The 16,265-nt window shown below is 39.2% G+C and overlaps 2 protein-coding genes across 2 annotated transcripts in view; one reads left to right on the forward strand and one right to left on the reverse strand.

Annotated features, from left to right (window-relative positions):
• Positions 1-16,265, forward strand: part of KCNC1 (potassium voltage-gated channel subfamily C member 1) — a 214,552-nt gene that overhangs the window by 190,785 nt on the left and 7,502 nt on the right. The gene's annotated exons all lie outside the window — the stretch shown is intronic.
• Positions 392-16,265, reverse strand: part of SERGEF (secretion regulating guanine nucleotide exchange factor) — an 85,260-nt gene continuing 69,386 nt past the window's right edge. Inside the window, exon 11 of the mRNA XM_070764393.1 lies at positions 392-2,669. Within this exon, the coding sequence (XP_070620494.1) occupies positions 2,476-2,669 (194 nt within the window). The 3' untranslated portion in view covers positions 392-2,475. The remainder of the gene's footprint in view (positions 2,670-16,265) is intronic.

Here is a 16,265-nt window from a genome sequence, read left to right on the forward strand (position 1 = left end):
TCCTATTATCCGTGATTCAGTTGATGTGGCAAAGAACTCCAAAGTTTCTGCATTTTATGCATATGACAAACTCCAGTCTAGGAAATGAAAATTCTTTTTTTTTAAATTAACTAGCTTATTTGTGAAGGCTGCTATTATATTTACTCCTCTTCTACAAGCTAACATATACATATAAAGGATATGATCAATTCCAAAAAAGGGCTTTAAAATGCACAAGAGAGCAAATGTACCACATGGTTGCAACTCTTTAAAACAGTCATATTTGATCGATTGATTGATTGATTGATTGATTGATTGATTTGATTTGATTTAATTTGATTTGAATGCCGCCCCTCTCCATAGACTCGAGGCGGCTCACAGCATATAATGAAACAATTCAGAACAAATCTAATAAATTTCAAAAACTTTATTATTGTTGTTATTTTCCCCTATCTCTCATCAAATCCTAAGAAAAGACATGAAGGTTTCAAAGAAGTATAGGCAGGTGTTATGTTCACGGACCTGCGTTTGATTGAAACTGAATCAAAAGGGCTGCACAATTTTAATAAATGTATTCGAGAGTTTGACTTATTAAATGTAGGAGATGGGCATTCAATCCAGGAATAAAATCAAGAACGAGGAAGGAGGAAGACTCAGGAAAAGTATTTTTGTATCTACCATAGTGCTGCCACTTAGATATTGAACTAATTCACAAAGGCCTTTCAAAATACCATCTGTATTCATGACCCAGCAAAATATCCATATGTAGAGTGGTAACAAGGAACCATGAGTTGGCAACATATTCTAGTACATACTTGATTGCTTATGTGTGTATGTATGCATGTGTATAAGAGATATAAAAAATACATGAAAAAGTGAGACAAAGAAGAAGAACATTATCTAAAGAAGCAACTTCCAATTTTCCTTGCAGCAGATAACAGAACATATACAACAGAGATTTTCTGCACTCCAGGGGGTTCAGGGAAGCTTCCTGAAGCCCCGAAGTGCAAAAAAACAGCATAACAGGCAAACCGGAAGTCAGTTTTCTGAACTTCCGGTTTGCCTATTGGGCAATTTTTTGCACTCTGGGGCTTCAGGAAAGGGCAAAAAGGTCTTCCCCAAGGCTAAAAATCAGCTGGCCAGCACATGCATGCGTGCTGGAGCTAACATAGGACAATGTCTTGCATGTCCTCAGATATAGCTCCATGTGCCACTTGTGGCACACGTGCAATAGGTTCGCCATCACATACCATTTCAGTCACGTCTCTGTTCAATATCTTCTTTAAAACCTCCAGTGATTGAACACGCACAACTTCTGGAGGCAAGCCATTAGTAGCATGATTATTTATCATTTCCAGCCTCTGAAATTATATATTTTTGATCCCATCTTCCTGTAAACAAGGCTTTTAAATCAGTAAATCCCCAAAACCACAATTTTTGGCTATTTGCAGCAAAAAGTCCATAAAGGGTTTCCATTCTTTAATTTAAAAAATATTGTTGTTCCTTCTTTAATTAGACTAGTCAATTTAGCCATTTCAGTCAGTTGTACTCTACTCACATTCCACATCAACACTGTGGGTATCTCATCTAATAAATTTACAGGAACCTACAGTAGGGCTAATAAAAAATACCACTGGTTCCTCCCTATATTTGTTTAAAACTATTATAGTCCAAGCTTTTAATGTGCTTTTTGCTGCAAGTTAGTTCCTGGGGGGCGGGGGAGGAGAAAATCTGTTCTTTTTCTGAGATAATCTGGGACTGGCAACTCTATTGCTAAACAACAAAATCTTTAACAAGCCATCAGATTATTATGACTTATAATTTTATTATTGCCTTCTTCATTGACCTTGCTTGTTGGAAGCTGGCTATGAAATGTAGAATTGGAGATCCCATAACCGCAGGATGCTCTTAACCGTTGCACGTGCAGGGACTGGTCATAAAGTTATTTTTTTCAACACTATCATAATTTATAAGAATAATTAAATAGGGAGTAATTAAGCAAGGACTCCCTGAGGGAACCATGTGCTTGATATCAATAAATGTAGGAAATAGATTGGCAGAACCAGGGGGAGGAATTAAACTAGGCATCAGTTTAGAATAACTTTGTAGCCACAAACTAAGTCCAACCCACCCTTGTCTGCCATTAATACTTACCTAGTTCTGTCCAGGTGCTAACTCTTAGTATCAGGAGATTCCTGTGTGTAGGCTATAGTAATAAATCAGTTCATTAGAAGCTTTACATGTAAATCTGGTTTTTCACGCTTGACAATAAATAAAGCACATCCTGTTTCATTTCATCACACCTAAATGTTTTCATATTTTGTCCCCCCTCAAACAAAAGCAATTTAAAAAAAAAAAAAATCTTCCTCCTTCTTTTAAATAAGAACCCGGCTAAACGACAGTATATAATATGGAATAATCTTGCCAGGGCTAGTATGACTGAATTGCTTTCACATTTACAGCACTTATTAACCAAAGACAAACCTCAGAGTGAATTTAAAATTGTGCAGAGGGTGTTATATCTAAGCCTGGCAAAGAGCAAAATGCTAAGGAGTGTCCAGCTCCGCATCCAATTAAAAGCAGCTCTGAAGAACTAAGAGCTTCCACAGGCTGAGGGAGACAAACATTTTCTTCTGTTTCACTGCCACACATGCCATGCTCGTTCCATCCCCAGGAAAAACACTGGTTACCTAAGTAAAAATGAAAAGGAAAAAAAATAATTACCATATTAAAGTAGCAAGTGAAAGATCATAACATCCAACATCCAAGTGGATTCTACTTGGCAAAGCTCACTAACCTTGCTCATTGACCATTTGAGGTTACATCAGCACTGAAAAAAGTGGCCTGTGGCTGTTTGTCACACTTATGACCACTGCAACATCCCCATGGTCACATGATCAAACTTCAAATGCTTGGCAACTGGTTCCTATCTATGACAATTGCACTGTCCTGGGATCACGGGATCACCTTTTGTACTCTTCTGACCAGCAAAGTCGATGAGGAAGTCAGATTCATTTAACAACTGTGTTAATAACAACAACTGTCATGATTCACTCAACAATTGTGGCTAGAAAGATCATAAAATGGAGCAAAAGTCACTTAACCACTGTGTTGCTTAGCCACAAGCTTTTTGACTTGTGGTCGAGGACTACCTGCCACGTTTCTCTGAAAATAGCACACCGTTTCCCCAAAAAATTAAGACATCCCCTGATGATAAGCCCAATTGGGCTTTTGAGTGCATGGCAATAAGGCCAAGCACTTTATTTCAGGGTTCCAAAAAATATAAGACAGGATATTAATTTACAGGCCTTCACAGGGGTTATAAATTGCAATGCAAAGACTGCAATTGAAATGATTATTACATTGTAGATCTTTCCTAATACTTCAGTTAAAAAGAGAATAATATGTGATGGGAACTTTCTAATTTCAGTCCAATTTTGCTCATATAACATTTCACAATTTTCCACAATATCTTCCCCATCCTTTGTCTGATCAAGAACCATGATTGATAGTTAGTGGTATTTAGAGATAGAAATTCTGTATGAAATTCTCAGAAACTTAAAATAATCTGATGCCAAAGGGAACTTTTTGTCTGAAAAGAGGCAATTTGCTTGTGGGAGAATTATTTTAGCGATTTTAAGGCTTTTTTTGGCACTTAACAATTGAAGAAAAACACTTACAAATAAAATGATTCTCTTTTTAAAAAAAATTTCATTAAAGTATCTACATGACTTTTAGTATTGAATAGATTTCTCCAGGGAAGAAAATTCAGCTGAGCAATAAAATCCAAACAAATTTCTAACAGCATCTTGGGGAGTATTCCAACCACCAGGGAGGCAATATCTTTTCTAATTGCAAGAAGCAGCTCTGTTTACATTCAGCTGTCTTTTGTGAAAAGGGAGATATTTATAGCAGTATTTCTCAACCACATCAACTTTAAGATGTATGGACTTCACTTCCCAGAATTCCCTAGGCAACATGTTGGCTAAGGAATTCTGGGAATTGGGAGTCCACACGTTAAAATTGGGAAACTTTCTTTTGTAGAGTTTATGAGGAGCTCTATTCTGAAAGAGCAGACTGCAATTTCCCAGCATTTTATAAAAGATTTGTTGAATTTTGACAGTGAAAATCTCGTCCGATGTGGCAAGAAAAAAATCTCTAATGAGACTTAGGGACATACACTTTTGGCTAAGCACATTCATTGTCAGTCTTGCCAAAAACATCAATATCTAAAATCTAGGGGGGGGAATAATATAAGACACTTGTGGAAAGAATCTCCTTGACTCCTACTTTATTTTCTAGAATTGTTATGGCTCTAGCTGGTTTTTTCCAAAGTCAGCAAGAAGAAATCAATATATGCTTGTGATTTCAGACTCTAGTACTAAATGCCCAGAGGCAATTCAACAAAAAGATATTGCTGATGAATTGCTTAAGTGCACAATAGTGAGGAAGTCCCTTGTGAAATTCGCATGGATCAAACCAGGGGTGAAATCCAGCAGGTTCTAATAGGTTCTGGAAAATCGGTAGCGGAAATTTTGAGTGGTTTGTTGGATTTACATGCTGTTTTTTAATTGTTGTTGTTAGCCGCCCCGAATGTATGGAGAGGGGCGGCATACAAATCCAATCAATCAATCAATCAATCAATCAATAAATAAATAAATAAATAAATAAATAAATAAGCGAACGAACAAATAAAACAAATAAAACAAATAAAACAAATAAATTAAATTAATTAATTAAATAAATTAAATGAATGAATGAATGAATGAATGAACGAACAAACAAACAAACAAACAAACAAACAATCAAGCTGGCAAATATCACCTCTGGCTGACTCCAGAATAGGGTGGGAATGGAGATTTTACAATATCCTTCCCCTGCCATGCCCATCAATACACATTTGTTTTGCATGTTGATACATCTGATGTGATCAGAGGAGTTATGTTAATATAAAAGATAAATGATGGTGGGCATCCAATCCTATATCTTTCATGAAAGTATTTATCAATGGAAAGAATATTGTTAGCCCTATGGGGGGGGGGGGGTCAGGCTAAAAAACCTATCCCACTAGGTCTAAAGATGTTTGAAAAAACAATCTTAATAGAAGACACCACCCTCACTTTATCTCCATATGAATTCAGGATAGTCCAGACTAAGGTGTTTTCTCAAATTACACAGAAACTTATGCTCTGAAGTGAGTAATGGAAGCTTTATACTATAGTTTGCCTGTAGGGTGTGAATTCAATACAATGACATACAACCAACTAACAGTTTGATTAGGAAAAAATAAAACTTCCTAATAAAAGAATTGCACGTTGTTACTTGATCTTTCAACCACTAAATGCAACAGGTGGAAAACCAGGACTAAGTTACTCCCTTTCTGTCTTTCATATGAAACTGACCCAGAGACAGCTATCGGTACACTGTGTATCACTGACACCTATGAAAGTCCCCATTCTTTTCATAAAAGAGGAGGGTCCCATGCTCCACCATAGCATCTTTACCAGTAATGGGTTGCGAATCCCGTTGCTACTGGTTTGCTCATGTGTGATGCTTCTGAGCATGTGCAGAAGCATCCGAGGTGGCTGGGTGGAGACTCCCGCCGCCACCGCTACTGGTTCATTACTCATGGGAAAGCTCTCATAGAAGGTGGGCTATGCCAGTAAAAGATGCCATGCTGACATTAGAGGTGGGATGAAACCCAAGTACGGAAGAGAAGAAAGCTGGAAATGGAAATAATGGCTGGTGGCTCAAATGGCTGAAATGGTTGGGTTGCTGGTTTTAGTAAAACCCAAAATGGCCTGGTAAACCTGGACTGGACTAGTTCTTAGGCAGCTAAAAAGAATGCCGAGAAGAATCGTTTGGACATGATCCGAAGAAGCATGCTGCAGAGGGAGAGATGCTGTACAGAAGGTTTCTGGTGGAGCTGAAGAGGACAGAAGATGATCAAGGGTTTGCCTTCCATGGGGAAAAGAAGCCACGAGATAAGTTGCTAATCTGATTGGTGGAGGATGCTACCAATATAACTTTAAGCCCTTTCCTAACTCTAGTTTGAAACGCTTTAGTATTTTAATAATATACAGAAGGATGTATATGTGCAAGGTGCATACATATCTTAAGTTTATAATTTAACCTTTGTCTTTAAAATGGCTTTGAGCTAAAAGTTAGAGCTCAGAAGGGGAAATGCTCATTTAATACAACAGCAATGGTCTCTGTCAGTTGAGAGGATAGGATTGTTCACAAAGAATGCAAAGCAATTAGTGAAACTGTGGGACTGTTCTAATAAAGTTAGGCTGAAATTGCTTTCTACCATCTTTTAAGTGAATAATGAAGGGGAAAGGCACTGGAAAACAGTGCCTCTTTCAATCAGATCCCTTCAACCCATGTGCAGATCCTATGGCACATTGCCTGTACAAAGAGCACTCGCACAAATGAGGCCCAGTTTTCATTTAACCCATGTTATTAATTTAATTTGTCCCATGTTATTAGAATAGAATGGAATGGAATGGAATGGAATAGAATTTTTATTGGGCAAGTGTGATTGGACACACAAGGAATTTGTCTTGGTGCATATGCTCTCAGCATACATAAAAGAAAAAGATACCTTGTCTGTCCAATCACACTTGGCCAATAAAAATTCTATTCTATTCTATTAAACTTTTTGTCCAATTTTCTGTCTTGAGAAGTTATGTAATTGTGATTGGTGAACGCTATTAGCTTATGAAACTGATCGGTGCATTGATTTATTTTATGTTTTATTAGACTATTTATTTATGGGACTAAAATACCACTTCCTTACACTTTATCCTTGGCCCTCAACAATTAACTTCAAGGCCTTCAGGAAAGAGGATCTTCCTTCATTCCTTAGGAATACCTGTTTTCTTCCTTTGGGACAACCATGACCTGGATGACTGAGAATCTCCATAGAGATTCTGGAAATGGCCATTTGAGTAAGCTACAGTTAGTCCTCAACTTATAGCCAGAACGGGTGTGTTCTGGATTTTGCTACTGCCAGTTTTATCAAGGATGCGGCGCATGGCCATGTGTTGCAGGCTGCTTACGCACTTTGTGCACACATATGCATTGGGGTGGGATCTAACTTACCTTGCTGCCAGTTGGCTTCCTCCCATGACGCATGAGTGCACACATGCATAACAAGCACATGTGCAGTAGAAAAAATCAGGGGGGAAAACCCTTTAAAAAAGCCAGAAAAAAGATGGCAACACATACGCAGTGTCGGTAACTCAGCCATAGGCATCACCGGGAAAACCAGCTCAAGGGTGTGGCAGGCCTGGGTTGCTGCCGGTTCCAGTTATTAAAAGTTCTACAGAACCATTCCAAACTGGTAGGAACCCACCTCTGGGCCAGCATTGGGACAGCTAAATAAGGCGGCTATTAAATGAATGATGCCCAATTTTATAATTTCTTTTTTGCTATGGTTGTTAAACAAATTACTGCTGTTAAGAGAATCATGCTGTCTTTTAGCAATTCTGGTTTCCCCGATTGATTTTGCTTGTCACAAGCTAGGTGGGAAAAGTCACAAATGACAATTACATGACCTTATGAGGTTGCAACTATTATAAATACATGCCAGTTGCCAACCACCCAAATTATGATTATGTGACCATGAGGATGCTGCGAAGGTCATAAGCACTTTTGTCAGTGCCCTTGAAACTGAGAACAATCACGAAATGAATGATTGTAAATCAAGAACTACATGTAAAAACAGAATGAACCATTTGGAGATCTGCAGTTTATGGTGTTCCTGTATTCCTCTGCGTATCTGGTCCACAATGCTTGCAATTATTTCTCAATATTTTAGTGTCGTCAAAATCTTTTTTCTTTGCCTGGGCATTTCAAATGGGAAAACAATCATCCTTTATTGGTTGGAATGGGATTCAATTACTTATTTATAATTTATTGATAAAATTTATTTGCCACTCATCTCCCATCCAATGTCTGTTCTATAAATTTTCATAAGAAAAATTGATGACTAATATCCCAAAGGATAAAGATAAGAAAGAATCCACGATAGAACATTCTTCAGACAGCAGGTATCGTGTCTGGCAGAAAAACCCTTTGAAGTGAGCTAGTCCCACATTACGATAACCCCCAATAACCGTTTTGTGCGAGTGCCCAGAAAAACATCTTCAAAATACCAAATATGTTCTCCAGCCTCTGGGACAAGATGAAGATATTTCGGACTAATAATATTGCGAATCATAAATAAAAAATATCGACCATCATGTTTTTGATGGATCTTCATTGCTTTGAAGCAAAATGCAATCTATTACCCGTCTATGAAAATGAATATTGGGGAAATCTCCTCTAACTATGGTGTTGCTTAATATCACAAATGGTGAAAAGTCTGTTAGATGAGATGTAAGACGTTAATGTTTTATGGGATGCTAAGTTTCAAAGTACAAAGTGTCTTCCTGAGCGCATTTATTATTCAGCTGCTATTTGGCAAATAAGAACAACCACGCGAAAGCTGCTTCCAGTTGCAAAAGGGACCACTTGTGATATAACTTAGTGCACTCTGTGTTTGGTGTGACACACTTTCCCTTTTTGTGTGTGTGTCTCTCCTTTTCATATCGGTTTATTTCTTTTCAGCTGTACATCTGAACATCAGAAGTGGGAATATCGATATAGAATGATAAAAGCTATTCTTACGTTGTAACAGGGATAGTTTTGCGTGTCAGAAATTCAGTGAGAAAACATGTTCTCTTTTTTCTAAGTTTATTCTGCTTATTTGAACAAGCAGAGGATATGCATTAGAATAGAACAGAATGAATTGGAAGGGGCCTGGTCTTCTAGCCCAGCCCCCTGCTCAAATAGGAAAACTTATACCAGTGATGGCAAACCTTTTTTTCCTAAAGTGCCAAAAGAGTGTGTGTGCGCGCTATTGCGCATGCGCAAGTGGTAACACCCATAATTCAATGCCTGGGGAAGGCAAAAACAGCTCCTGCCCCCCGAGTCCTTTGGAGGCTGGAAACGGCCTGTTTCTCAACTTCTGGTAGGCCCAGTAGGCTCATGTTTTGCCCTCTCCAGGCTCCAAAGGATTCCCTGGCACCGGGGAAGGGTAAAAATGCCCCCCCATCCCCCTGGAGGCTTTCTGGAAGCCAAAAAGGGCCTCCCGGAGCTTCCGTGCAAGCCAAAAATCAGCTGGCCTGCACACACATGCATGTTGGAGCTGAGCTAGAGCAACAGCTTGCATGCCAGCAGATATAGCCCTACGTGCCACCTGTGGCACCCATGCCATAGGTTCGCCATCACTGATGTATGCCATTTTAGATAAGTGATCGTCTAAACCAGTGATGGTGAACCTTTTTTTTGCTCTGGTGCCAAAAAGTGTGTGTCCACACCCATAACACCCATCCCTCTGCACAGACTTTCCTGAAGCCTAGGAAAAGTGAAAAACAGCCAAATGGGCCTCTCGGAAGTTCATTTCCGAACTTCCGGTAGGCCTGTTAGGTTCATTTTTCACCATCCACAAGTTCTGGAGGCTTTCCTGCAGCCTGGGGAGGGCAAAAACGGTCTCTCTCCCGCCCCCCGCTGCCCTCCAGAAGGTCAAAAATTAGCTGACCAGCGCACACATGCGTGCTTAGTGCTGGCATAGGGCAACGCCTTGTGTGCTCTCAGATATAGCTCCAGTGCCACCTGTGGCACGCATGCCATAGGTTCGCCACCACGGGTCTAGACTCTTTTTAAAAATATCCAGTGTTGGAGTGCCCACAATTTCTGGTGGCAAGCTGTCCCACTGGTTAATTGAATTCAATATTTCTAAGTTTCTCCTTAGTTCTAGATTGCTTCTCTCCTTGATTCGTTTCCAATCATTGTTTCTTGTCCTGCCCTCCGGTGCTTTGGAGAATAATTTGACCACCTCTTTTTCGTGGCAACCCCACAAATGCTCGAATGCTGCTATCATGTCACTCCTAGTCTTTCTTTTCTCTAGAGCAGTGTTTCCCAACCTTGGCAACTTGAAGATATTTGGACTTCAACTCCCAGAATTCCCCAGCCAGCGAATGCTGGCTGGGGAATTCTGGGAGCTGAAGTCCAGATATCTTCAAGTTGCCAAGGTTGGGAAACACTGCTCTAGACTTAGGATATGGATGTTCAATCTTTTGGCTTGCTTGGATTGAAGAAGAATTGTCCTGGGCATATAAAATATAGTTAATATACATAAATAACAAGCCTGTTATTTTTTTTTAATATAAATTCTGTGGGGCTGCATTACAAGCTTTGCATGTGACCTATGGATCACAGGTTGGGCATGGCTGCATTAGGTGCCAAAATTTGGCTGATTAAATAATTGTTAAACCAACCACTCAAAAGTCTCCCTAGTCGTAAACTGGGACAATAACATAACTCTACCCTTAAACAGACAGAGTTTGTAAAAGTTTGTCAATTTCAATTCAAGTAGTTAAAGCTGCATCCTATTCTTGCTTGCCTAAACAGGCTTATATTTTTTCCCAGGCTTTACAAAAATGTATTTAAGCATAGCATAAATATTTATCAGTTTTACATTACCACCAGTACCCTTATTTAGTTGGAATGGAGGCCATTTGAAGAATTGGGGGGGGGGGGATGCTTTCCCAGCTAAAAACCAAAGAAAATGATTAATCCACACAATTTAGATTTCCCTGTCACATAATATGATAATGAAACAATAACCAAGATTGAAAGAAGAAGAAGAAGAAGAAGAAGCGGGAATGAGCTGTGTGATCAGCATCCCTTGCAGAGCTGCACTTTGACTAAGTCAAAGATCAGAATGATTTTGAACAGAGCAGAAGATCAAAGGGCTACAATTACAGAAGGGGAGGTTGTCTCTTGAAATAATTTTATCTGTGAATATAAGCGCAAGCAGAGTGCAAGAAATTTGCTCTGCCAGTATGAGGTTCTGACTATAACGTTAATGACAGTTTTTAATAAAGAACAATTCACTGAAGATAACCATGGACAGCAGGCATTGATTCTGTCAGCTCGTTGGAAACCTATATCACATCTGAAATGGCAAATTACTTCCATATATATGGAAGTAATATATATATACTGGTGGTACAGACATACATACACACATATACATACATACATACACAGTGTACATGTGTGTGTGCGTGCCTAACAAAAATAAATAGCCTTTTATCTTTAAAAAAAATTACAGTTTTCCAAGAGAAAAGACATTTCCCCCTCTCTCTTTTTTTCTGAAGTGCCAGTTCAGCCCATTTTCATGTGCAAAGACATAGAAATGGAAAGATGCTCAATTGTTAACATAATTCTCCTGAATCTAATACCCCTGCAGCATACTTGCTATTTTGAAAGGACAGAGATGCTGGGTTGCTATAGAAACAAGGCGGCAAGTCTTTAGATTGCTCATCCCTGAAGAGCTACCCTGTCAATATATTTAAAGACTGAAAATAAAAATGTAAGCAGCAACAAAATGTAAAAGAAATTTTGAACCATTGTTTAATACTCGCCCCTCGGTTTAGGCACATTCATGCTCTTTCTTTTGGGCTACCTAAAACAATGCCTTTCAATAATCTATGGTATGAAAACGAAAATCATCAACCTGCAGTAATATCCAGTTGAGTTACTTAGACGCATGCTCAAAACGTATGTTCTTACATGCAAATGTACCTACAAGTGCTTCCTTTTTAGGATAACCAGCATTATGCTTCGTTCAAAGTAAGAAACAAACTAAAAAGTTAAACAAATGAAAAGAAACACAGCAAAAACTTATTTATATTATTTGCTATGCTTCTATATACTTTACTATCTTTACAAACTATCCTTCTCCCGCATTCATATAACACCATGGATACTTGTATCTTTAAAGTTCTCACACTTTTTTTTAGCGCCTCAGCAAAATCGCAGCATCACAAAAACACGGAAGTCCGGAGGTGGGGTTTCGAGGACTTCCGTGTTTTTGTGATGCTGCGATTTCACTGAGGCTCCCCTCGCTGGGAAACCCCACCTCCGGACTTCCGTTGCCAGTGAAGCACCCGCTTTTGCACTGGTGGGATTCCCCTGCAGCATCACAAAAACACGGAAGTCCGGAGGTGGGGTTTCCCATGGAGGGGAGCCTCAGGGGAATCCCTGCAGCGCAAAAACGGGCACTTCGGCTGGCAAAAGGGGTGAGTTTTGAGCTTGCACATATTATTTGCTTTTCCATTAATTCCTAAGGGAAACATTGTTTCGTCTTACAAACTTTTCACCTTACAAACCTCATCCCGGAACCAATTAAGTTCGTAAGACGAGGTATCACTATACTTCTTTCATATTAGTTGTCTACTTTTGTATTCAGTTCACATGTATTCAGCATCCATTCATTCTTGGCCCTGTCTTATTTTGGTTTATCAAACTTTTTAAAATACCTCATCCAAATGTATTCAATTTATTTATTTCTGTGAGCCGCCCCAGGTTTTTGGAGAAGAGCAGCATACAAATCTAATAAATAATAATAATAATAAACAATTATGTTCATCCTTATATACCTGACTATCATTTCCACAAATAAAGAAGGCAAATACATGCATTTTTTCATCTTTTCACTAAACATTCAGTCCTCACACTAGACCAAATACTACCTTCTGTATCTCATTTTTTTCCATTCATATTCCCATATTTAATTCACATTCTATTCATTTCCTCTATTTTTTTTATTTAGTACTTGCAATCATTCACTCTTGTCAAGCACAACTATCTTGGTACTCGAAACATTAATCTCTGTTCTACATTTGCTGAAAATCATTTGGGTTTTCAGCCAACATCTGCATTCACAAGTGCATGTACCTCTGCATCAACAACCACAATACCTCTAATGTTATCCCCAGAATTCCATCTATATTTATCCAAAAATTCATTAAGCAACCAACTTTACCACTCAGCACTGAAGCATTCATAAACTATCCCTTTTATTCTCACACATGCATTGTTATATAATTAATCATGAAAATCAGATGAGTGACTTTGATTCAGACAATTTCTCTCAGCCCAGCCTACCATATACTGTATTTTTTGGACTATAAAAGGCACTGGTGTATAAGATGCACCAAGATTTCGAAGAGGTAATATCTGGGAAAGGCAAAAGCAGCTCCCCCCCACCCCCAAGGCTTTTGGGAGGCCAGAAACGGCCTGTTTCCCAACTTCTGGTGGGCCCTGTAGGCTCGTGTTTTGCCCTCCCCAGGCTCCAAAGGATTCCCTAGAGTTGAAGGAAGGTAAAAACACCCTTCCCATCTGCCCTGGAGGCTCTCTGGAAGTCAAAAACGCCCTCCAAGAGCCTCTGTGCCCGCCAAAAATCCGCTGGCCGGCACACACATGCACACTGGAGCTGAGCTAGGGTAACAGCTCACGTGCCAGCATATATTGCTCCACGTGTCACCTGTGGCACCCATGCCATCGATTCGCCATCACTGCTATAGGCCTTTCAAACCTTCTGTGCACTCTTTTTGCAAAAACTGGCCCATTTTTCACCCATTTTTGAACGAAATTGGGTGCACAGAGGGTTTAGGAGGCCTGCAGAGTTCTCCTGGGGATGGAAGAAAGCAAAAATGGCCCCATTTCTGTGAAAAACAGCCCACTTTTTTTGCCCTTTTTCAGAAAAATGGAGGCGTTTTTGCCTTCCCCCAATCCCCAGGAGCATTCTGCAGGCTTCCCAAATCATCTGTGCATCCAGTTTTGCGAAAAACGGGCAGGGCATGGCTTGGGGAGGCCAAAAACGGGCAGGGCATGGCTTGGGGAGGCCAAAAACGGGCAGGGCATGGCTTGGGGAGGCCAAAAATGCCTGTATTCAATGTATAAGACACACCAACATTTCCACACGCTTTTGGGGGAGGGGGAAAGGGGCCTGTTATACCCAAAAAAATACGATACATACATTCATACATACAGTACATATATATATATACATACATACATATATGCATACATACATACATACATGCGTACATGTGTTACATATAACCACAACTTGATGGAACCCACTCACATACACACACCCAAAAATCCCTCAAACCTCTTTAGACAGAAGAGATGACTACCTCTTTAATAAAATATGGCTTTGAAAGCTGGAGTTCCAGTCTTCTTTGTAGCCAACAAGGGAACTACTTGGCAGAAAAATGTCAGAGACCAAAATAAAGGGTTGGTTCCCCAAATACATCAACATGTCCTACATTGCCTGACATTTCAGGTGAGGCAATGGTGAGTGAGACATCTCCAGAGGATGACCAATGAACCTCTCTGGACAAAGACAGGACAAGAGACTGCCTGCTGTTCATGAGGAGACCACAGGAGAGAAGACAACTGACAGGTCTGAAATGTGGAAAATGAGAGAAGCCATTAAGCTCTCAATCAAGGCACAGCTTTTAATGGCCACTGGATTGTCCACCTTCACTTTTTTAAAAACACCCTCACTTTTGAAATCGGTTTAATTTGATCTGCTTGCATCTAATCCCTGAAGGTACAGGAGCATTATATGAAGGGGCAGCTAACTAAGATGGGCCTCTGTGTCAGACTTCGATAACTCATTTTAATGGAAACAGACCACCTCTGTTAAGGTCTTCTATTCTACCCATGTGAACATTCAATATTTTTTGTGATGGAAATATGCCAATGGTTAAAGATTTCTGCAGTTATAGCAAAAACTCTCTGGGGGGTAGCAGCTTAATTGCTGCATATTATCTCCCTTTTTTTAAAAAAAATCATTAACGATATGTGTTATTAGGCTAAATCTTCATTTTCTAAAAAAGGAAATAGAGTAGCAGTTTAATGTATTAATACATCTTAGCAGTCTATTATTCTATGCAGGCTACAGAGATTAAAAGACAATTTGCAACCTATGAGATCATTCCTGCCTATTATAAGAATAGGTGTCACTGGAGAAAGCAAAATATACAATCCAAGAAAGAATTTGCCTATAAATATAAATATGTAAAAACAAAAATAACAGAAAACAGTGGAGACAGCAACAAGTGAGAGTGCTAAATGAATTAAAATACATTCCCTTACACATCTACAGGATAAATTCAAAGGTATATCTTCTCCATGGCAACATAATTGTCTCAAGAATAAGACACCATTTCGTTAAAAAAGGTTAAAATAAACTTCAGCTCTTGTGTTATGATATTAATAACAACATTTTAAAATAGAAAATAGTGGCCCAAGAGAAGTTAAATATCCTTCTTTTATATATATACATTTTTTCATCTTGGTTAAGAATTTATATATATATAAGGCCAAAATAGATCTATCCTAGTCTCCCTTAATTTTCAAATTCAGCAAAAACATGTAACATACATATGTCATACATATGACATACAGAAGGTGGACCAAAAATGGAAACACCTTGAAAAATCATCAAAATATATTTTAATATGGTGTTGGTCCACCTTTTGCGGGAAAATACAGCCTCAATTCTCCGAGATATTGATTCATACAAATTGTGAATTGTTTCCAAAGGAATTTTAGCCCATTCTTCAGTTAAAGCACCCTCCAGTTCTTTTAGAGACGATGGTGATGGAAATCAACTTCTTACCTGAATCTCTAAAATCGACCATAAATGCTCAATAATGTTGAGGTATGTTGATTGTGGTGGCCAGTTGAGATGCTGAACTTCATTAGAATGTTCCTCTTGCAATTCTTTAACAATTCTTGCTCCATGGATTGATGCATTATCATCTTGAAAGATGGCATCCCCCTCTGGAAACAGTTCTTGAACCATAGGATGAATTTGGTCGGCCAAATGTCCTAAATAGTGATGGCTGTTAATTCTTCCATGAAGGAAAATCATTGGCTCAGCAGATTTCCAAGAAATAGCACCCCAGATCATCACTGAACCCCCATCATGTTTGATGGTTGGGAGAAGGCAGTCTGGATGAAATGATTCTTTTGGTTGTCTCCAAACGTAAACACAGCCGGAGATTGGAAAAAGGGTAAACGATGATTCATCAGAGAAAATCACATTTTGCCACTGTTCGATGGACCACTTCTGGTGGTTTCTACACCACTCTAAACACTTTGAAACATTTGTCTTTGAGAGCAGAGGTTTTCTAATTGCAGCTCTTCCGTGGAATCCAGATTTGTGAAGCTCCCTTCGAACAGTTTTTGTGGAAACTGGGTTCTATACATGTCTATTGAGCTCTGCAGTGATTTTAGGAGCTGTGGTCTTGCGATCCACTCTAAAAATTTGCTTTAGAGTCCGACAACTTCGACTTTCGACCAGACCTGTGCTTGACTGAGGACGTTTTCCCTTCTCTTTCAAAAGCAGTCATTACTTTTGAGACATTACC

The sequence above is a fragment of the Erythrolamprus reginae genome, chromosome 1 (genome assembly GCF_031021105.1).
Source record: "Erythrolamprus reginae isolate rEryReg1 chromosome 1, rEryReg1.hap1, whole genome shotgun sequence".
NCBI lineage: Eukaryota > Metazoa > Chordata > Lepidosauria > Squamata > Dipsadidae > Erythrolamprus > Erythrolamprus reginae.